Source organism: Myotis daubentonii, chromosome 7, assembly GCF_963259705.1.
Source record: "Myotis daubentonii chromosome 7, mMyoDau2.1, whole genome shotgun sequence".
NCBI lineage: Eukaryota > Metazoa > Chordata > Mammalia > Chiroptera > Vespertilionidae > Myotis > Myotis daubentonii.
Window position 1 is genome coordinate 47,341,365 of NC_081846.1, and position 23,776 is coordinate 47,365,140.

A 23,776-nucleotide genomic window follows, 5' to 3' on the forward strand; every position below is an offset into this window, starting at 1 on the left:
TATCTGCCCAAGAGCTCAGGAGGGCCAGGCTGCAGTGGGGAAAGATAGTAGAGAGAAGAAATCACTGTTTAACTCTCAGGCTTCGACGTAGACAGGCAGAAATCCAAAAAGTCCTTGAACTTGAGGCAACTGAAAAGTAACCACTTTGGCCAGGATTGCTGATTAGAGAGGGTTTGTGTAATGTGAAAAGGAGGCAAGAGGGGATCCTCCAGAGCTTCCTGTTGAGATGGGAGCTGGCGATTTAGGGTGTCTAAACTCCAGAGGTAGCCCTAGCCGGTTTGGCTCAGCGGATAGAGCATTGGCCTGTGGATTGAAGGGTCTCAGGTTCAATTCCGGTCAAGGGCATGTATCTTGGTGCAGGCTCATGTGGGAGGCAACCAATTGCTGTGTCTCTCTTATATCGATGTTTCTCTTTCTCTGTCTCTCCCCCTTGCTTCCACTCTAAGAATCAATGGAAAAATATCCAGGTGATGGTTAAATAAAGAAATCTCTAGAAACTCTTAAAAAAAAAAATCAAAGTTTTAAACTCCAGAGGTAGGAAGAGAATCTGAAGTGTGTGTGTGTGTGTGTGTGTGTGTGTGTGTGTGTGTGTACGTGTGTGAGACTTTTTGGTCTAGCCAATAGAAGGAATTGTGGGTTAAATTGTGTGCCTTAAAAAGATATGTTCAAGTGTTAACTCCTGGTGAGTGACTATTTGGAAATAGGTTCTTTGCAAATGTAATCAAGTTAAGATGAGGTCATAATGGATTGCGGTGGGCCCTAGACCAAAGATTGGTGTCCTTATAAGAAGAAATTTTGACACATACACAGGGAGAATGCCATGTGAAGGTGAAAGTGAAGGCAAAGACTGGAGTGATGCATCTATATGTCAAGGAATACCCACAACCACCAGAAGCTGGAAGAGGCAAGAATGGATCCTTCTCAAGATTCTTCAGAGAGAGCATGGCCCTGCAGACACCTTGATCTCAAACTTCTGGCCTCCAGAACTGACAGAGAATAAGTTTCTACTGTTTTATTCACCCAGTTTGTGGTAAATTGTTACGGCAGCCTTAGGAAATTAATATAAAAAGGAAGAGAAATGGGCCCAATTCTCCCCAATTTCAGGGACAGGCAAGAGCAGGATTTATCAGAATGAAATGGCCATGAAAATGGGTCCTTCTGCTCTCTTTAGGTTGTGAATAGCTTAAAACCAAGAATGAAAACTTTATACTGGAGCTGACAGAGTACCGTGTACTGTATATCTTTTAAATCTACTTTCACAACAATAAGCGATGATGGGCTTTTGCCAGGGTTGGGGCCTTCCATTAACTGTCACTGCCTGAGGTAGCTGTGTGGTCACTGAGCACTTTGCTGCCTTCCCTCACTATGTTTGTGTTCTCCTTCCACATGAGTTTGACATCCTCACAACTGGAGAGGGTGTGGTGTAGGGCAAGCTTGCTGCTGCATGTTCACCTGGCTCTCACCCTTACCTGTGCGGACCCCGTACTTCAGGGTGTCTCTGCAGTCAACCAGAATCTGCTCCAGGGACTCAGGTTGGTCAGAGAGCTCCAAGTTGAAGCCCTCCATGCCTTCCAGCAGCTGGTGTGGGTGATGGAAGTCCAGCACTTTGGTGGAGCGATCAAACGTCTTGCGGACATAGTTGAGGAGTATGTCCACCACCTCCAGTAGGAATTGCACAGTTTGCTCCTCCCCGTTCTTAGCTGGAAGCAGATCTGGGAAGGGGAGGGGAAAGCCAATGAGTGGTTATCACTTGACTCATATCTGCCTTTTCCAGACCCAGAAATTCCTAGCACCAGCCATGATAGCTCTTATAGGCCTAATTTCATTCCAGGATACGCACCCATATACACATTGAGGATCTGATGTGCCATCTTCCCAGAAAATCGCACATAAGCATATACACAGAAGTTCTGCACACACTTTCTGGGGGTCCACAGACTTTCTGATAGTTAGGCTGCTCATAAGTGAAACGGAGAGCTTTGAGAAGCTGTGAGCAGCCTGCCATTTGCAGGCTGAACGGACATCTGTCAGGTTTGCGATGGAGGGGGCTTCTGTCTTGCCCCCCTGGTACCATGCGTGTCCCTATACATCTGATTCAGACATTGGGCTTTTGATTTAGTGTCATGATGTGCTTGATCTGTTGATGGCGGAGGGTTAGGCCTCTGTGGGTAAAGGCTGAGGTCTCCCTTGAAGAGTGTGGTCCTTTGTGATGTCCTTAGACAGAAAACTAGACCTAGAAGATGGAACTCAGGAAGGTGAGAGGTGTGATGCTCTGCGTCTATTCCCTGGATTATCCCTGAGGGTTAATAAAGTCTTGTTTGCTATTCTGGTCACTCCTGCTTGTGGGGAGTTAATGGACAGGGTGGTGGTGGACTTACCTTGGAGCTGTTTGGGAGAGACAGACTGGGAAAGCACCAGTGATGTGGGGGATAACAGTAAATACTGAAAGGAAAATGAGTTTTGGGACAGCACTTTGGCATGAGGTCCAGACACACAGCTTCCCACAGGGTGATTTGGTTCTTACTGTTGTTGCCAACCTTGGAGGATAAATGCTATTAAGGGAATTACCTATATTCCTATATTCTAGGAATCCATATTAATCCTTGGAAGTGTTAGAGTGGACTGTTTTTTTTTTTTTTTTTTTTAAATATATTTTATTGATTTTTTACAGAGAGGAAGGGAGAGAGATAGAGAGTTGGAAACATCGATGAGAGAGAAACATCGATCAGCCGCCTCCTGCACGCTCCCCACTGGGGATGTGCCCGCAACCAAGGTACATGCCCCTGACCGGAATCGAACCTGGGACCTTTCGGTCTGCAGGCCGACGCTCTATCCACTGAGCCAAACCGGTTTCGGCTAGAGTGGACTGTTTTATTGACTATCCTCATCCAGCTCCCAAAGCAATAAAGACTGGCACTAAGGAAAGGGATTCAAATGTTGAAAAAGTAATGACATTTTTGGTAAAAGAAGTAACATTTTAGGAAAAAGTCAAGAAATGCAATATAGAACCTACTGGATAGCTCTGGGGAAATGGGGGTAAGGGATGGGTGGGGAGGGACTACCTCGAGCAAACAGGTTGGAGAAATCAGTCTCCGTGCGCCTGAAGTGGCCATCCCTGTCGCTGTTCTCGCAGGAAATCAGGTTCTTGGAGGCCTGCCTGTCCTTGAAGGCGCTCACCAGCCGGCTCTTTTCCTCCAGGCTGTTGGTCCTTTGCAAGAAGCCTGTAGCGCAAGAAGCTGGGTCAGAGATGGTGCACTGAATTCCAGCCTCAGAGGGTCAGCTGCTGAGCCAGGCTGACTGTGCAGGCAGGGTTCTCACTTCTCCAGAGAAGCTGTCTGCGTTTTCTACAGAAGGGCTCTGGCACTGCTTGCCTTCAGGCGGGGAAGGGGCAGTGCCAAGTGTCATCAGAGGGACAGACCCAGTCATGCAAGAGAGAAAAACAGTGAGCAAAGCCCATTCTCATCTCCGGACGAGACAGCGAACTCGGAATTAAGTCCATTGGACAGTTTCCACTCCGGTAACCAGCCCCAGGATGGGGTTTTAAGGGAAGGACGCGGTCGGAGAGGATACTGCCAGCCCAGGGCCTACGGGCTGTGCAGCCGAGGGAGGCGGCGAGGACCAGCAGTGGGGATTAGGGAAGATGCTTTCCTCAGCCACCAAGTCCAGCTCACAGGTTGAATGTAAGTGTAATTGCTCTGAAGATAAATGAGACAGACGCCCTACCCTCCAGGAGCTTACAGTTTGGCAGATGGTAGCCAAGGCTGTAATAAAGCTAGAAAGGCTTCCAAGAACTCCACGGAGAGAGACTCTGAGCCCAGGGTGGGATTCAAAGCGCCTCACCTCTGCCCCTCCGAGGGAATGGATCTCTCCCAGAGAAGCAGGCTCCAGCCAAGAGGACTGGAGACTCTCCACACATCCCCTCTGGGCTTGGGGCCCTGCAGGCCCCCACCTCCCCTCAGCATCTCCTCCAGTTTAGCCTCAGGCTTAGTCCTTCGCCTGAAATGCACCATACTGAAAAGAGGAAGGGAGTTCTAAGCTTCTTGGTGACCCCAAAGCTGTCTTTGTGGATACCAAGATCCTTGGGGAGTCGCTTACATCACAAGGGAGGCTTGGAGCAAAGTCCCAGGAGGTTCAAGAAGAGGCAAGTTAATCGGAGGAATTCGCTTTACTTCCCCAGGACTGCACTTCAGCGGTGCTGGGTGGGGGAAGGAGGGATGCAGGGGGAAGGCTGGGTGATTAGAGTCCTCCCACACGCAGGAGTAGGGTCTATTTTTGGAGGGAAGAACAGGAAGGCAGAGGCACCAGGCCCTTCATTGTTCCCAGCATCTTGTAAACTTACCGCTAAAGCCCAAAAGGACACCAGAAGAGGAGAAACACACCACTGCAGTGACTTTCCACCGATGTGCCACAAGAATCTTCAAAACATGCCATACCTGGCGATTTAGTCAGGGGCACTGACCTATTTTTCCTTAGGTTGTCAAATTAAAAAATGACAACAGACAACACAACAATAGCCGTCCAGTGTGAATGAATCAGAATTATACCTTTTTTTTTTTTTTTTTTTTGCAGATCAGAAAAAAAATGTATTTTCTGGTGTGCCACAGAATTTTAGTAGTTAGTTTATGTGTGCCATGCAATGACAAAGGTTGAAAATCACTGTACTGTATAATAGAGCTCTACACTTGGATTTAAAAGTGGGGGTCTTATCCTTTCCCTCACCTCTTCTCCTAAGTTCTGAATTCCTCCTCCAAATCCCCAAAGTCCAAAACCAGGAGCCATCACTCACTTGCCAGAGAGATGCAGGGTGGCCTGGCTCCTGAATTCAGAGACTGCTGCCCTGCTCCCATAACAGGGAGCTGTGGAATTTGCCAGGCTGAAAAGACCAAATTTGCCCTGTGGCAGAATGGAGGTGCAGTCCTGCCCACTGAAATCCTACTCTTAGGTCCTTAACCTCTGGTTGGCTCTGACCCACTCCTGGGAAAAGCCTTCAGTCTCTGTACTCTGGGCAGCTGCAGGACCTAGGACCTCCACTTGGGCTTTGAATGTTATCTCTAAATCTCAGAGGTGTCCTGATGGGGTTGAGAGGAGACAACTGTGACACAACTTCAAACCTGCATCCCATTCCTGGACTACCCTCCCTGGAGTGCACTAGGAATCCATATTTTCTATAAGTCCTGTAAGTGGTCTTATGACTAGCACACTTACACTGCATTATAATTTGTGGCAAAAACCATTAATCTGATAATAGAAACACTTACTGTATATTGTTATTATAATAACAATTTCTTGGAAGGTATTTGTTTTCTAAAATACTGGGAGCCTCGCTGGGCTCTGAGAGGCTCTGGAAGGAGCTGTGAGCTTCTGCAAGGATGACCAGGTGGTGGGTCACATTGAGGTCAGTGTGTTGACAACTTCCCTGTGTAGCAAGGAGTCCCGGAGACGGATGCAGACTGTATTCCCTCTTGCTCTACACCCTGGCGGTGAGGATCTAGTCGTGTAAAGTAACCCAGCTCAACATTCTTAAGAGGCAAAGAGGCAAATCAGAGTGAAAGACAAAGCTGTAGGCGGCTTTGGTCGGGTTGTAGCACTCTGGCTAGCTTCAAGCTGAGGACACGAGGTGAGCCTGTCACAACTCCACCTCTGGGCTCTGGGGAGATCCTGCTGATGGTTCCACATGCTGACACCAAACTCAAAGGTCTAGGTGCCCCAGTGAGGGGGGACGTGTGGGAACTAGGGGGTACCTGACACCAGCCAGTTGTTCCCAAGGGGGGCTGCGAGTAGCACAGGGCATAAAAGCACACGGCCACGCTGGGCCCTGGGCCTGAAGCCCAACAGCCCCGTTCTCCTCCCCAGCTGTCGCATGGAATTGCATTTAACTAGGGGAAGGGACTCTTGTTCTGATTTCTATGGGCTAAAAGTGCCCTGCCAGATCTCCCCCCACTCACACCTTTTATTTTATTTCACGGGAAGCCAAAAATGTATTTGAAGTCTCTGTTTGAAAGTTGGCAATAAACACAAAATCAAACATACACACACAGAGACACACACACTGCATAGGCTAAATAAGGGCACAGGGGCTGTAACTGGCAGCCTCTGCAAAGATAAGTGATGGAGGTACAAAGACAGCAGAGCCCAGAGTCAGAACTTCAGGGCTGGCTGCATCTCCTCTTTTGGTCATGCCACCATGCCTATAGCCACCCCAATCTCGACCTCCTGACAAGACTTGGATTTCTTCCCCAGGGGATTCTGCCTCCAGAGCTAAGGGTACCTCTGGTGAGACCCAGGTCTTCCTTGCAGCCTCATTCCTGGGGGTTCCAGGGAAGGGGGTAGGAGAGTGGGTGGGGTGGAAACTTGGAAAGGCACTGAAGAAGTTGGGGAGAGGGGGAGGCAGCAGGGCAATGAATTAGGAGGTGGGAGGAGGACCATTAGTCCCTCTGCTATTTTAAGGTGAAAGATCAAACCAACCCCAAATGGTGACAGGTTAAGAGGGCAACCTTCAGGCCACAGAAAATCTGGAATGAAGGGAGTGGAGGTGTCTATGTGGGGGGAGGGGAGGGGCTGTGGATTCAGGTCAAAACTAAAGACTGCACTATGCCTCCACTAGATGAAAACGGAAAGCCAGAGTTGGCCCAAAGTATGGAAAATAAATCCTCCTGGCTTCTTCTTTCCTTTCAGAACCAAACCTCACGCGAAGCCTCCCAACCGGTGGGGCCAAGAGCATGCCTTTTAGCAGAAGGCAATTTCCCCTTAACGACTCCCAGCCCTGTCCGCCTCCGATGGGTTTCAGCTTTCCTGAGATTACTGTTGGGGGTGGGGGTAGAAACAGAGAAGAGCTCTCTAAGGATGGTGGCCCCCCAGTGCCAAGGGCTCTCCCTCAGGGGAAGTCGATGCAAACTCGGGGCCCCTACTCCTGGACCCGGAGAAGCTCCTTTACCCAAAGGGCCGTTCAGACCTTTTCCTGCAGACTCGAAGGGCCGAAGGACCGGGGCGAGGCCAGGAGGCGGGGACGGGGCGGATGAGGCTGCCCACCAGCCGGCCCGGGGCCGCGGGGCCAGCGGCCCTCAGTTCTGCTTGCCCGGCTGCTGACAATGACGGCTGCCGGAGCCCAGCGCCTCGCCGAGGGGACCCGGCGCGGAACGGGCCATTAGCCGGGGAATGGCGGCTGGGGGAGGGGAGGGCTATTTATAGAACAAAGCTCCGCTGCTGCCGGCTGAGCGCCGGGACCGGCCCCCCGCCTCGCCCCGCCGGCCTAGCGTGCCGGGGAGAGGGCCAAACCCTGGGGCTGGGCTTCCCCTGGAACATGGCTAGGTCTGGGGTGGAGCAACCCTTCCTCACCGTCAGAGGTGCTCCCGGGATCCAGAGGGCAGAGCCCCAGCAACGCAGGGCGGGCGCCGCGGGGGAGGGAGGGTGGTTCCCAGAAGCTGCTTTAAACAACCCGCTGTCGCCGCCCGGGGCCGGGGCGCAGCGAAGCTCGGGGGACCCGGCCCTGCGAGCAGCCGCTCGCCCCCCGGCGGGCGTGCCGGCGGGGCCCGCGCTATCTCCGCGAGCAGCAGCTGATGGATGGGTCCTTAATAAGCCCCTCATCCATCTCCCGCGCCGCTCCGCCCCCTGCCCGGGGAAGCCCGTATTTTCTGGCCCGATAAGGCTAACGATTTAGACGGTGAATTGTAGCCAGGAAAGCAAATCCTCATTGTTCAGCCGGAGCCACTCGGCTGTGTCCCTTCGAACAATCTCCTTTTTTTCCCTTTTAAAAAAAATGACATCCCTTGGGCGTTTTCATTTCAGACCTTCACGTCTCCAGAGAGCTGTTCTTTCTCCTTTCCAGTTCCCAGATCTATTTCCCTTTCTCTCTGGCAAACTGCACCCGAACCCCCCTTTCCCTCCTGAGGCCCCCCGCCCTCGCCCGCTCCCTTTCCCGTCCCTCCTCCACTTCAAGGGCGAGCTCGGCAAACCCTCGGGTCTGCGCCGTCCGCCCCCCGTCCACCCCCCCCCCCCCACCCCCCGCGCCCAGGCAGGCCACCGGGGGCTGCAGGCAATCCTTTCTCTTGCCCTCGGAAGCCCCAGAGAAGAAATCTGGATGTTATGGCATCTTGGGGCGAAAATCTCCACCCGGAGAGGCCGCTTTCCATGCACGATGGAAAGAGAGGAAGGGGAGGTGTGTGCCGCCGCCTTGGGCCAGATCTCCGGTGACGCTCGGCCCGTTCACCTTTCTGCACGACCTTCCATACGCGCGGGCGGAGCGCGAGGGCCGGAGCGGCCTGGGCGCCGGGCCGCCGCGCGGGGGCGCTGTGCTCACGCGCTGGCACCTAGACACGCGGCGGTGGCCCGCGGTCACAGGCGCCCGAAAGGTCCCTCCAGGCCAGGCCAGGGGCAGGCAGAGGAGAGTCCCGGCCCTAGAGCCGCGTCCCTGCGCCGCCTCCCGGCTGTAAGCACCGGACCCCACAGCCGGGAGCCCCTGGCCAGTGCATCCCGCTCCTAAACCCGCGAAGCCGCCCGCAGCGCCGCCTGGCCCGGCCCCGGGGGGCCTCTTCACTCACCGCAAATCTTGAGCCCCAGTTTTTTGGTGCATCCATGGGCCACGCCACACCAGGTGTCATACGCTAGAAAGCAAGAGAGGGGCGATCAGTGAGGCTTGGACCACGGGAGGACGGGTCGAGAGCAGAGGTTTTTCTGGGGAAGGAGGCGCAGGGCTTGGCCACAGCTCCTGGTTCAAAGCTCTCTCCTGAAAGGACCACGGAGCCAGGTGGGTGGGCGGACGGGCACACTCGCGTCCTGCTCCCACGTCCAGGTACAGAACGGGGTCTCCAAGAGGCCGCGCCCCAGCGCCCCGCCGGCCTCCGAGCGACCCTCGCGGGGAGCCGCGGACGCGGGTGGCAGCGGATCCCAGGAGCACAGGGCCAGCCCCGCAGCGCGCATTGCTCGGTGCCCACCACCTGGCCCCGGCTCTCGATCTCCTCCCTAAAGACTCGAAAGGCGTCCACAGCCGCCCGCAAAGGGAACACGGAGGCATCTGGGACCATCACATCTCATAATTTCTTGGCGGGTCTCCAGCCGAGTGGCAGCTTAAAATAAACTGGCATGAAATGGGGTCGCGGAAGAGTTCAGGAATTAATTGGGTGAAAAATAGTGTTTGACTAGATGATCGGACTCGCTTGACTGCTCTTCTGTCTGACGGGGGAGTCGGGAAGACAATAGTGCGCATCCGGTCCTCATCCCCGGCCCCCCTTCCCAGCCCGCCCCCCATTAACCCTTCCCTCGACATCTGGGGTCTGGAGATAGCGAAGGGACCTGTTCTCCGGTCACAATGGCGGACCCACGAGGTGCCGTATGATCAGACTCCTCAGGGCCGATCCTGTCCTCGGGTTTCAACTTGCAGCCAGCAGCACCCGGTGCCTACGAAGCCCCCGTGCATTCCCTTCGGATCCTTCAAAGCAAGACTCCTCCCACCACTCCCACCCCACCCCGCTCTGGCCGGTGCCTGCAGCCGCCGGCGAGGGTAGACTGCGACCAGGACAGTGAAATCCATGGAGCCAAGGCCCAGCGCAGCTCCAGCGAGGAGAGGAAACAGCCCCAGGTCAGTGAGGCAGCATGGCACGGACGGAGTTCCTGCAGCAGACATGACCTCGGTGCCAAAGTCAAACCCTACTAATACCTGGCAGGTAGAAAGCCCATAAAGTGCTTTCACTGCAAACACCACTGCAGCTAATTTTCATAGCCGCCCTGTGAGACAAGAGAAGTGTTCATTCATCTAAAACCCATTTTACAGATAAAAGCACCGAGGCTCAGAGAGGCTAAGCTTTGCCAGGGTCAGGCAGCTGGGGCGCTGGAGTTCAGGCCTATCCCCCTGTCTTTCAGAGTTGGGAATAACAGTAAAAGGAAAGGAAAGGGAGGTAGAGGAAATGAGAGAGCCTCTTGGATGCAGCAAGTGGTGGAAAGCAACGGAGGAGGGGTGGCTGGAGCAGAGGCAAGTCCTGGGGTGCAGATTCAGCAAGGCTACCTCTCAGGGGCCGAGCAGCGAGACAGCTGGGGGGCTGAGGACGTGTCTGCAGCGGAGGTTGAGAGTGTAGAGAGCCCAGCGTGCAGCCTGGGATGCTCCCGCCACAGCTGGCTGTTGGGGGCCCGCTCTCCCGACAGGTGCATGCACTTCCCAGGCGGAATCTTCTACCATTTCCCCTCTTCTCGGCGGATTACAGTCGCGCCAGGCAATGTGCGAACTCAGATCAGAGCTTCTACTGGGGTTCGGACCCGGGGCTGGGCACATGCCACTCCACGGCTGGCTGCAGCCGGGAAGGGAAGTAGGAGCTCATTGGAGGTGGGGGCGCAGGACTCAAAGGTGGGAGAACACAAGGGCCCTCAGCAGAGGAGGGGCGGAGCAGGAAATGTGGAGAGGACTGGGAAAGAAATCCATCCAGGCCAGAGCAGCAGACAAAGGCTCCTGGCCTCGCTTTCCTCGCGGCCTGCTCCGGCCAGCTCCGCCGCCAGTGCCAGACTCACGTGCCGCCAGGGCTGGCGGCCCTCCCGAGCCCCTCTTTGTTGTGTGGGTAATTGTAGTTCGCCCGAGGGGCGGGGGGGGGGGGGGGGAGCCGCAGTGGGAACTAGAACGCAGCCTAAGGACTTACGACAAGGCTTCCAGCGAGGGAGCCAGTGGCAACACTAGGGATGGAGAGGGGGTTTTACCCCATAACATCTCCCATCTTCGTTGGTGGAAACCATCCACGTTTCCTTACGCGTATAGAAAGTGTCGTAAAAGCGCAGCAATAGGCCCTCTCAAGGACCCTGCCACCCCTCAGGCTCTCTTTTATAGAAAATTTGGGGCTGTTACTATCTGGAGCTGATGGATTTGGGGATGACACATTTCAATCCAAATTGGAAAAAGAAAAACAATTCTCTCATCCCCGTGCCTCTGCAGAAAAGTGGGATATCAGTCTGAATTAAAGGCATTCTGGAATGGATTGAAGAACTGAACTAGGAGTGGGGAAGCAAAAACCTCCCCCTCCCCCTTATCCCCCCCCCCCCCCTTGAACTGGTTCCCCCTTTCTTCCTCTCTCTTCAGGACACGCAATTGCAGACAGGTCTCCTGCCCGGGAGAAAACAGAGCGGTGCTCTCTCCCCGCCCCCGGCAAACCTTCTGACCTTCTGGTTCGACAGCTCTCGCCATTCAGGATGCTGCCCGCTCCTTTTTCTTTTTTCTTTTTTCTTTCTCCTCTCTGAGATGTAATGAATTATCTAAAATGTTCAGGCTCAACCCCAAACCATTTTATGCACCTTTCCTGCCTTTGACTTCTCCCTCACTTGTCAATAGCTAGAAGCAAATTTGGAGCAATTAGGGACCCCGAGTTTTCTAAAAGCTGCAATTAACGTCGACGTTTCCGCTGATTGTAGACTTGGAGCACAGCGCGCGGGGAAGGAAGGAGGGGTCAGATCTCGGCTTAACGAAAACCGGAGCCAGAAAACTCTATTCCAGCTGAGACTCTCGACTCCTCACACCGCCCCCACCCTGACCCCCGACGTCCCACCAAGCCAAGAAACCACACACAACACAACAAAAACAACGCTCTCGCCACACGCCCCTCTCTCGCAGCAAAGCCCTAACCCTCAACCATCGCTGCGACTCGGACACGGCGTGGTCCCCCTTCTCCAGCGCCTCCAAATCGCCTAGCAGCCCAGTCAGTTGGTGACCTCTGGCCGGCCGGGAGCGGATCGGGCCCCATTTCTTTCCAGACTCTTTCCTTGCTCTGCCCCTTCCTTTCCGCCAGCAGAGCCTCCCCACGTCCCGGCACTCATCTTCCCTGCAGTGATTTCCTAGGAACCCGGGGCAGGACCTACTTGTGGGACGCAGGTTGGCAGCATTGGGGTCCGCTCCAGCGTTCGAGGAGGTAGCCGATGACGAAGGGGTCGAAGACGCCATCGCCTCGGTCGTGCCGGGGCCTCTGCTGCCCGGGTCCTCGGCCCTCAGGCGCAGGAATCGGCTGTAAAGAGAAGCGATAGCTGTGCGGGGAGGGCTGGCGGGGTCCGGCGCGCCGGAGGCGGCTGAGCGACTGGGGGGCGCGGACGCTCTCCCTGAAGTCCCGGCTGGGGGGAGAGGAGCGGGGGGGAAGGGCTGCTAGTCGGCTGGGTCCGGGTGCGCAGGGGGCGAGGGGGAACATGCGCGGGAACTCCGAGACTCCGGGGGCGGCCACGTAGCCCCGGGCGGCTCTCCAGTCTGGAGAAGCAGCGGGGCGACCTGGAGCGCAGAGCTGAGACCAGAGGAGCCCAAGGCCAGCGCAGGACGCAGGGTGCGGGGGCTGGGCTAGAGGGCAAGGCAGGCTCGGGGCGCGATTTCCCAGCCCAGCCGCGACAAGCCCCATTGGGTTCTCGTCTGCCGGAGGGCGGGAGAGGGGGGTGGGGGGAGCGGCGCACGGCGCGGGCACGTCTGGTTCAATGTCTGATTCCCGTTGTTGTGTCTGGCTAATTCCCTGGAAAGAAGGAGGCGAGCTGCTCTGGGAAACCGATGCCTTCGGTGAGACCAGGTGAGGACAAAAGGGTCCGGACCTTTGGGTGCTTCCCCGGGGAAGCACTCCAGTCACCCTGCACTCCAAACCGCCAGAGAGCAGCGGGTCGCAACCTCGCCGGTCTCCCTCTGGTCCCACCCCGCTGTGAGCCATCTCGAAGCCTCGGATGAGGCTCGGTCCAGGATTCTATGTTTCCCCTCTACCCAGCCCTCTGAGGTCCCCGGATCCCTCGCCGCACAGAAAGGGCGAGGGAGGCCAGAAAGGGGAACGTCACTCGGGAAACGAATTTGCGCCCAGCGCGCGGGAGGCGGCGGACAGGGGTTGAGACGCGGCACCCTTGCTCCGCGCTGGCGCGATGGCGCCCGAAGACTCGGGGACAGAGAGAGGGAGGGCGAATCTGGGCCGGGCTCAGAGCGCGCGGAGTAAAGCCCACCGGCCACTGCCTTCTCAGCCTCCCTAGGACCTCACCCCCGGCTCCGCGCTCACGCGCACGAAAACGCAGGCAGAGGGTAGACCGCGGCTCCTGGAGGAGTAACAGGTTATCGCTTCGAGTCGCGCCTTCGGCGGCGGCTGCCCCCGAGCCCTCAGGTGAGACGGGCACTCGCAGCCGGGACGCGCCGGCGGAAAGCACTCGCCATCCACGTCTGCGCGAGCCTCAGCCTCGGTGCATCCCGGTGCGTGGATCTTGCCGGTGGGGACAGGCTGAGGGCGAGGGCGGGGGTCTCTGCGGCGCACCGGCGGGGAGGCAGGGCTGGGCGGTAGATGGCGGGCGCCCGGTATTGACCGAGAGACCGCGGGAGCCTAGGCTGGGCACTGGGAAGTCCGGCGGCCGCGCGCTTACCCACCTTGGCTCGGCGACAGCAAGCCGAGCGCTTCCGCTGCTCCTCCGCGCGGCGCCGCGCGATCCGCTCGGCTCGGCTGGCTCCGCCACAGGCTTAATCGGCCCCGCGTCACGTCCAGCTGCCGCCTCGCTCCCACGAGCACCGTCCCGCACACTAGCGCCCGGAGGAGAAGAGAGCGACGGGGAGAGGCGGCGGCGAGGCTTGGGGGAGGCGGGGGCGGAGTAGGGAGGCGGGACCCGCGAGGCGGGGGAATCACGCGGCCGCTGCTCGCGGGGGCAGCTCGTCGGCAGAGCGGCGGGGCTCCTCTGCAGGTGCGTGACCGCCTCTGGAGCTTTACACGGCGATTATAAACCCAGATCACGGTTTTGCGCCCGGAAAAAAAAATGACCCTATGAGTAATCCAGTATGTACTCAACACGCTCTTTTTTTTTTTTTTTTTTTTTTTTAAATAGTGTCGGGTGAGACGAGGGAAAAGATAATTCCTGTGAAGAATTCTGCTTGGCTGGGCACTTCTTCCTCCCTTTCCTGCCCCCACCCCCATATGTTTGAGAAGACAAGAGCAGCGGCTTTGCCTCAATTTCCTTTCCCCAGACCTACCAGTGTCCTCGCTGGCCCTCTACTCAGCCAGCATTGTTGTAAAAGCAAAGGAGACAGAGATGGGGGAAACACTCAGACGCTTGAAGGAATCTCCATCTCCTTTTCGTTTGTTTTCTTATCCAGCTCAAGGTCTCCCCAGAGTATCTCAGTTGAGCACAGCTACCCAGTGCCACGGCAGAGAAAGGGTCCCGTTTCCCACCCACCTGGGGCTCCCACCTAATGTAAAGGCTTTGGCTAGAAATAAGTGATAAAGATTTGTTCAAGGGTCTTAGTGTGTGCAAACCAGAAACACGAGTAGGCAATACCCAGAGTGTTCCCAAGAAGAAAGGTAGGCTGAGGGCTCATATAGTACAGATTCTTAAGAAAATTCAGTCCTACATTCTAACTCTTTGGATTGGTCCGAGATGGTAATCCTCTAGATGACAAGGTGGTTAAAAAGTTGAAATTCCCAGGTTAGTTGAAACAAGAATAGCATGGTTTCCTCATGCCTCAACCTACTTGATTTTAGTAATTTAGAAGCCTGACTATAGTGACTTCATTTCTTTATTGTGTTTCTCACTGCCTTTGCTCCTCTTGGTGATGGGGAAAGAAGTAATTTTGATCACATCTGAAGGTTAATAATATGTAGAAGCGCCACTCACGCGGGGAACCGAGCACAGAGTGGTTATGGTGTGTGTGTGTGTGTGTGTGTGTGTGTGTGTGTGTGTGTGTAAGTAAGTAAGTAAAAGCCCTTGCTTTTGCAATATTTAAGCATATTTAATGAATTGCCCGGTGCAGCAAGCCCCTTACCACAAAAAGGCGTTCACGGAAATATTTCCACCAGAGGGCGCCAGGCGCCCAGAAACCGAAAGGCTCGGTGTTAGCCGGGTCTTTCCGGATGCGCCAGAGCCCACACCTGGAGGGGCTGGCTGTGCTCTCCTGTGCCTTCGAGCCCTCCCTCAGCTACCTCGTCGCTAAATAATGCTCTCCTCTTTCCTCGACTTCAGCTTCTTTTATTTAGGGCAACACAGAGTTATCTTTGTGTGTGTCTAGATGACACCGGGTAACCTTTACTCGTTTTCACAGTAATTTTTTTCCTGTTGCTGTGCAGCAGAGAAAGGTTATTCATGGACACCGCTGCGGCCTTGCTGGTCACCCCCCCCCCCCCCCGGCTGCCCCTCCTCTCTTAATGGCTTATCACTTTTCACCACGACACAGTGGAAATGCAGAAAAATCTTACAAATCACTGTAAATTCCATAAGGGAGATGGAAGATTCGCTCTGAGAAAATATAGTCCGATCAGTAAGAAAGATCTCGCTGTGAGGTTTAAAATAACCCCGTTGCCCTTGATACTAAAGAAAACACTGTTGCCCTCTCTCGACCTCACAATAAAAGCTTGGGCACTTTTAAAGGCACAAACGCATCCCGAACGGCGGGCCTGGGGAAACCACAGCTCCAGGGCAGGGCTGGGGGCTGGGAAGGGTGGGCGTGCCCACTCCGCGCAGGAAACGTTCCTGGGAACCACACACCGCGCAGCTCCTCTGTCACGCTTGAAATGCGCAATTTACTCTCGGGTGAGGCTGGGAATTCCACCCATGTCCCCTGCTCGAGCCTTTCTGAGATGGTTGTACCAATCATGGAGCCGGGTGCGGTGCTATTATGCACGACGCACGCCGCACGCGGGGCCAGGAGACAGGAGGGAAGAGACCACAAATCCCAGCGCCCCTGGGGGCAGCAGTCCTGGGAAGATGCCCGCTCGCCCTCTGTCTCCTCAACCTTCTCCCATTTCCCGAGATTCTCCTAAAGGAAGATTCGTTTACCTTCACCTGTGGCATCAGGCTGAGAAATGCCCAACCACTCCTTCTTCTGACCCCGGTGTCCAAACCACTCACGCCTAACGTTTTAGCTAAGAAAATGATCTCGTTGAAAAAGAAATCTACAAGAGCAGGCATCACAAATTAAAGCTGAGTCGGTCCAGTTGTGAGGACAGGCCCCCTTTCTCCTTTATAGAGGGGAGCGATAAGGGCGCGTCCTTAATTTAAAAATGTTTAAGTATTAGAAATTGGACGAGTATTTATCCCTTACTATGTGCCAGACGCTGTTCTCATGGAGCTCACACTGTCCCAGCAGCTTCTATTATCCCTGGTCTCAAGGAGTTGACATTCCAGTTAGGCGGGGAGAGTAACAAACTTGGGAACTTGGATTTATTTTCCAATTATCTTTCATCCCAACCCAGAATCTTGGGCTCGGCGGAGCTGACAAGGAACTCAAGGTCTGGAACCCCACAGCCCTAGCACGTCGAGTTCAGAGGCAGGGCCCAGCCCTTTCAGCACCAAGGACAGCGCCCACCGCGCGGCACCTCCCGCCTCTTCAGTCTCCAGCGTTTGGCCCGCCCGCCTCCCTTCGGGCAGTAACTGACGTTTTTCCCAGTCCGCCGAGGTGATGGTGGTGTTTTTCGCCCCCTCCTCCCCTCTCCATAAGAAATCGTACGGAGGGTGGTTGTGGTCGTCTTTTGGCTCTTGGGAATCTATATTTTTGTGTTTTTCACTCCTTTTTTTTGTCTTTTATTACTACCGAGGGGAGATGCTTTGGACAATGGGGGTGGAAAAATGATATCCTCTCAAGGGACTCGAACCGGAGGGGCGGGGTAGCCCAGAAGGGAGTGGCATCCGCCCAGCTGTTTCGTTTCCATTCATTTGATCTAAGGCTTAGAGCTTTGAAGAAATGGGAACGCGACGCCCAGAGGCAGAAGGAGTGGGCGAGTGCGATCCCTCCGGGCTCTCTCGGGGTGTGCAGCCCCGGCTACGCGATCCTGTCCGCGAGCATAACCTTCCCTTAGGTCACCGTGGGCTTAACTTGGGAGCAGGACCATCCGCCCACAATGCCCTTTCCCCGGGAGGTTTAAAGATATTCCAACCGAATTTGGAGCCGAGCCTTTCAGCAAAGGAAAAAAGGAGTGGGTGGGAAGAGAGTAAGACGGAGAAGGGGCGCCCACACGGGCTGCGGGGGAGATTTTTATGCGTAAGATATGTCCACGTCAAGGTGAGTAAACAAGAAACGTCAATCTTGGTATGTGTTGTTTTATTGTTTTTTGACGTATTTAGTATTTTTAGCCTCCAGGAAAGGTAATTTAGAGCCACGGTGTTGGTTCATTTCAGTGGGCTCTTTAAAGATCTATTTTAAGTATCTAATTTATGACACACACACATACACACGGGGGGGGGAGGGAGGGAGGGAGGGAGAGAGAGAGAGAGAGAGAGAGAGAGAGAGAGAGCAGTATTCACGCTTTAAAGGGTTCCCTCCTGAGACCAGGGCTGTGGGAAGCGTTGACACTCTGCTTTTCCTAGGTCGGAGCTGAGGTCTTCAATGTACTTGTGTACTTTAAAGATAATTTCCCAAATCATTCTGAACTTTGGAGACCATAGCTAAATCGCCACTCCTATCCCAAAGAGCCACACTACACTCATTACTCAGAGAAAGGGAAGGGTTGAAAGGGTGGCGAGGGAGGCAGAATTCCAGCTGGATGGCTGGAAAGGACTCCGGGAATTACAACTTTCCTCCTAGAGAGCTGAATTGCTCAGATAACAGTCAAATGGTCCCTTCCCCCTTGATATCCAGAAGATGAAAATATTCTGATGTTAAAGAAATTAACCAAGGAGGTCAGAGTGATTTGTATTAGGGCAAGTCTTGTATAAATCTTGCTATTCCAAACATAAAGACAAAGGGACCACCAGGTGGCGATAGATTACAATTTCTGAGAAGACACAACAGGCCCCACTAGGGGGCAGTTCAAGGAAAACTGCTGGCCCTTTCCAGTTCACACTCATCCCCTACCATATTTCACAAAGCAGGGCGGTTTGTTTTGTTTTAAATGCTGAGAGATGCTGCCGGAAGTGGCCTGAAACATCCTAAGTCTCTGTCCCTTTGGTGAAAGAGAAGGGGATGCAGAGTATCTATTTCCCACAGAGCTGCTCCTCAAATATAGGCTTAAGGAGGGAACCTTTTGACATTTGGCACCGTGTTTCACTGCAAAATTGGAGACTAAGGAAATAACAGATCTGGATTGCAATTCCTACAGAGAGCTTTTAGGATGTATCTATCTTTTCAATTCTTTGTTCAACAAAAACTAAGGCAAATTCAGTTCTTCCCCAAAGAGTGGGATGCAAGAGAGATGATTCCCCACGAGATGCTTCCAGTGAAATTGTATGAAGTGGGATACGAGGTATAGTAATATTTTATCAATTTCTTTCCATATAAAAACTCTTGAGCTATTTAAAATAACAGGTATTTAGCCCTTGTTTCAGACTTAGATATATGGAACGTTGTGAAAGTTCTGGGAGGTTCTGATTTAGTTTTGGAGAATCTGATAACAAATTTCCATTTCAGATAGGGTTGTCCTCATTCTGGCCAGTTACTCAGGGGAGAAAATGGGACCTTAAAGGGAGGGGTTCTTCATCTTCGCTGCTCTAGTTCATTCCCCTTCATGTAAGAACTTACATTTAACCTCACTGGAATTTTTATTTTATTTATTTTTTAAATTTTATTATTAAAGTATTACAAGTAGTAGTACATATGTCTCCTTTTTTCCCCATTGACCTCTCCCCCGCCACCCCTACCCCCGGCACATGCCATCTCCCCCCTCCCCGCCAGTGTCACTGGAATTTTATCATACCCAAGGTCCTCACCTGCATCATCTGAAATCCCCACCAGGGGTTTCCAGGGCAGTCAGTCATCTGGAGCTCTTTCATTCCTACTCAGTTCCAAGGCTGAGGTCCTATTTTCTTTGCCTTTGGGTGAATCAGGATCCTTTAGATCTGCACAACCTGAAATCTCAAGCAGTCCCTAAATATCTTCTCACTGGGGCTATGGGCACATTTTCTCAACTTCATAGCCAGGGACAGGCCATAGACAAGCATCAGAGCATGGAGAGACTTGAGCTGGTTACTACTTTTTCCCCTCTTTCCTAGATCAGGACTTTATATTCCCACCCCCACCCCCTCCCTCACTCCTCGGTGTGAAGCTTGGCCATCTGATTTGCTTTGTCACTAGAATGGAGCTGAACTGCAAACATGAGTTTGGGAGTGATGTGTTATGCATCATTTTTGTGGTAGTAGTTGTCAGATACACCAAGGTAACCAAGGAAAACCAAGGTGGGACCCAGAGAAAGGTAGGCTGCCCAGGATTGCTTACTGTGGGCCCAGTCCTGGACTGATGGTGGTAGTGTGCGAGAGACCTGTCTTTCTCTATTTCTCTCATTTCAACTTATGAAAATTATGTGGTGTTTATTGTATGAATCCTCATTTAGCTATCACTTCTATTTTGCTGATGAGGAAACTGAAGTCCAGAGAGCCTTCAGGACTTCTCAGACCACACAATTAGTGGGATGGGGCTAAAAGCTCTTCTTCAGTCCCAGTGCCCCCCACACTGCTCGGTGAGGCCTCCCAACTTGGCTACAAAACCATTTGACCTTGGAAAATCATTCACTCTCTCTGAACTCCCATAATGGGAGGGATAGAGTATTAGATGAGACCAGACAAGGCTTCATTTATTTGAAATAATTTAGTAACAGTATTTTGTGATTCTTCTCACTGGGGAATCTTCTTATGCTGTGAATGCTAAGGACTGCTCTTTTTTTTATTGCTTAAAGTATTACAAAGAGTATTACATATGTCTCCTTTTTTTCCCTCTGCCCTTGACAATCCCCTGGCCTCCCCTACCCCCAGTGTCTTATGTCCATTGGTTATGCTTATATGCATGCATACAAGTCCTTTGGTTGATCTCTTACGCGCCCCGCTCCTGCCCTCCCACCCTCCCTGGCCTTCCTGCTGTAGTTTGACAGTCTGTTCGAGGCAGCTCTGCCTCTGTATCTATTTTTGTTCATAAGTTTATAATGGTCTTTATTATCCAGAAATGAGTGACATCATGTGGTATTTTTTAAGGACTACTTTTAAGGACCTCTATTCCTCCTTATTACAGGAGAAAAAGCAAAATCTTTAAAGTCAGCCAGCCAAGTTCAAATCTTGATTCTACTTATCAGCTCTTACTGCTTTAAATGTTCTCACCTGTAAAATGGGGGCTAATATCAGCTTTGTGGGCTATTTGATGCCCATACAACTCAGCAAGTACCACTGTGCCTGGTTTATGGTGTTCAATAAATGTTAATTCTTGCTCCTATTTGTCCTCCTCAGTTCAACAATGATTTTGACCCATTTAAATTTCTCCATGGCTGCATAAGCTAAGCCTAACAAGTGTTTTATTTTGTTGCCCATTTGCTTCAGCAGAGCTTGATCATCCCCTGACATGAACTTGAGACCCTCTTCTCTAGTGAGTTAGAGGGTTTTTTAACCCACAGAGAAGTTTTGATTCCAAGGAGAAAACTTTCTGATAGGATATTCACACTCACCTGAGAAGAGGTGAAAGGGAGCCAGTTTTGTAATGAAGTCCTCATTCTGCCCCAGTGATACTGGCTGTCTCTTGAACACTTGACGCACGCTCCCACTGCAGGCACTTGGCATTCACTGTTCCTCTGCTTGGGAACAAAGCTCTTCCCCGAAGTATACAAAGGACTTGTTTCTCTTTATTCTGGTCTTCACTCAAATGTTCAAATGTTATTTTATCAGTGAGACCTTGCTTTATCCTTCTATTTAAAATTGCAATTCTCCCTCTTCCACAGTACTTTCTATCTCTTCCCTGTTTTTTTTTTCTTGTGCCATTGACATATTGTATATTTTACTTATTTATTGCTTCTCTCTTCCCACTAAAATGTAAACTCCACGAGGGCAGGGATTTTTTTTTAGACCAGTGTATTCCCAGCATAGAATGGCTCCTGGAACACTATAACCACCCAGTGCATATGTAGCTGACTAATTTTGTGCAGCTGAATAGACAATGTCTTCCTCACCTCTTCAACTGGCCTTCTGGAAGCACTAGCAACTGCAGAATGAGTGGGAGAAGTCATTTTACATCAGTTTTTTATATCTGAATTCAGATAAGTTGAGAAGAAAATGTAGAGAAGGAAAAATAAGTCCTCAAAAGTCAGAGCCACCTAGGAGACCGCAATTAACCTAAAAGGGAGTAGCCAGTTACGTGAGTATTCAAACCATTGCTTTAACAGGTTGTAAAAGATCTCACTTTAACAAGTTTTAGTTTGAGACAAGTTTCTTAAAGTATTCTTTTAATTCCATTTAGTACATATGATTTTTAAGACTTTCCCTCTTATTTTCTTTCATTGGTGGGTTGCAAGCTAAGAGAAGGTAGCGTTAGCCTGAAGATGTTGTCTGCTGATTTAAGTATTCTGCCTCACCTTTGGTTGAGTTCTGATACCAACAGGAAGAAATTGAATCTGGTACTTGGTATGATGGTGAAAAGATTTTCTTCCTAACACATTGTCCAGGGAACTGGAATTTATCATCATTACACAATGATCATTTTCAAATAAAGCTTTTTATGGAAAGACATTTAGAATAATTTTATTAGAGCCCTAGCTGGTGTGCTCAGTGGTGTGAAGTGTCAGCTTGTGCACTGAAGGGCTGTGGGTTCGATCCCTGGGTCAAGGGCATGTATCTGGGCTGCAGGTTCAATCCCCAGCCCCAGTTGGGGCACGTGTGGGAGGCAACTAATCTATGTGTCTCTCTTGCATCAATCTCTCTTTTTCTCTCACTCCCACCCTCCTTCCCATCTCCCTTCCACTCTCTCTAAAAGTCAATGGAAAAAACATTCTCAGGTGAGGATTAACAACAAAAATAACAATTTTATTAGAGATGAAGATATACTTTAGGGACTTGAGGGCATGAAATACCAAAAGCCTTAATTCATACAAAAGAAGAAGTACGCTATAGTATTTAAAGAGGGCAAAAGAAACTCATGACAGTTAACCAACTATTAAAATTATATGGGTAACTTCCTACCCAGAAAACATAATGAAAATGAAGATTCACCAAACAAGCTCTATATATTGGTTACCTATGTACTTGTCACCACTTTAAAAAATCTACAGCCAGTCAATGTGGATGAGAACTGACCACTGATTGTCAAAGTTATAAAGACACACACACACACACACACACACACACACACACACACACACACGACGTAGATTTGAATCTGCCAATTCCCAGACATATGATCTCTAGAAAGTTACTCTGTCTCTTTAGGCCTCAGTTTCTTCTAATGTAAATGGAGATAATAATGTCTATCCCACACCAGTGTTATGAATAAAACATTAAGATATGGAATGCTTAGTACAATGCCTAACACATAATAGCCTATCAATACATATAATTATCATCCTGCCTTATCTTTAATTACTATCTCTAATCAAAGAGATATCTTAGTTATGTGTTACCTAATTAAGTCTAACCTAATGACTCCTAGTTAAGGAGTGTATCTATAGCCAAAGTATCTCTTCTAAGCTCCACAGCATGAATTCCAAAAGACTATCACCTAATACTTTCTGTGGTAGGCAGAATAATGCCCCCCACCCACTAAAAGCTGTCTATGTTCTAAACCCCAGATCTCATAAACATGTTAGGTTAAATGGCAAAGGGCAATTCAGGTTACAGATTTTTTTATTCAGGTTACTTTTTAATTTTTTTTTTAAATTTCCCCTCCCCTGTGCATTTAATATATGTTCATGGTCATCTGTAAGATATTTCTTTTCCTTATTTTGGTTGCAAAGACCCTTCCGAACACATTCCTGTATAAAGTATTTTGCACTATTTAAAGAAACCCATATGGATGAAGTCAGGCTGTACAATATAATGGAGAGTCACAATGTTCATCAATGTACCTGTAATGTAACTAATAACCTTAACAACGTGTGGGAGGCAACTAATCTATGTGTCTCTCTTGCATCAATTTCTCTCTCTTTCTCTCACTCCCACCCTCCTTCCCTTCTCCCTTCCACTCTCTCTAAAAATCAATGGAAAAAGGTTGTTAATCTGAGGACTTCAAGATAGGAAAGATTATCCTAGATCAGTGATGGCGAACCTATGACACGTGTATCAGAGGTGACACACGAACTCATTTTTGTGGTTGATTTTTCTTTGTTAAATGGCATTTAAATATATAAAATAACTATCAAAAATATAAGTCTTTGTTTTACTATGGTTGCAAATATCAAACAATTTCTATATGTGACACGGCACCAGAGTTAAGTTAGGGTTTTTCAAAATGCTGACACGCCGAGCTCAAAAGGTTCGCCATCACTGTCCTAGATTATCCAGATGGGCCCAAAGTAACTACAAGTTTCTTTAAAAATAGAAGAGAGAGTCAGAGTGTTGAGAATACAGCTAAACTGTTCCATAATATTGCTGCCTCTGCTTCCATTTTGTGTGGCTGAGCATCCTACAGGGGCCTTGAACTGATTAGCTTCTCTGTCTAGTGCCTGGCCTATGTAGCAGCCCAAGCATTAGATAAGAGAACCACAAGTAACCACAGGTGCATATGACTTTCCAATGCACCTGGTGATAAACAGTCTCTCCTGCTTCCCAACTATTTCCTTTGTGCACCCTTTTGAATAATATCCTAATGGAGCTTAACAAAACTTGGATCCTTTTGGTTTGAATTGACCGATCTGGCTTTAGTCTGGGAACCCCAAAAGCATTCCTCTTGTAGATCCTAATAAAGACATGTACCCCAGGTCCTGCTCCTCACTCACTGCCTGCAACTTGATCTCCCCAGTCATAAGGTGTACCTCCTCTAGGACCTGTGAGTAATAAACTTTCCTATTTCACTTTCCCTTGGGATCTTTGCTGAACCCTGGCTCAACACCTCAGGGTTCTACTTAACAAAAACCACAAGATAGAGGAGAGAAAACTAGAGAGACTGCAGTCTGAGAATGTCCCAGTCAGACATTGCTGGTTTTTT

The 23,776-nt window shown here is 51.1% G+C and overlaps 1 protein-coding gene across 1 annotated transcript in view; it reads right to left on the bottom strand.

Moving 5' to 3' along the window:
• The window catches only part of GAD1 (glutamate decarboxylase 1), a 40,950-nt gene extending 28,915 nt beyond the window's left edge, over positions 1-12,035 (bottom strand). Inside the window, exons 1-4 of the mRNA XM_059704137.1 lie at positions 11,827-12,035; positions 8,538-8,600; positions 3,063-3,221; positions 1,470-1,712 (exon numbers count right to left, since the gene is read on the bottom strand). Coding sequence (XP_059560120.1) covers positions 1,470-1,712; positions 3,063-3,221; positions 8,538-8,600; positions 11,827-11,908 — 547 coding nt within the window. The 5' untranslated portion in view covers positions 11,909-12,035. The remainder of the gene's footprint in view (positions 1-1,469; positions 1,713-3,062; positions 3,222-8,537; positions 8,601-11,826) is intronic.
• Between the last annotated feature and the right edge of the window lie 11,741 nt (positions 12,036-23,776).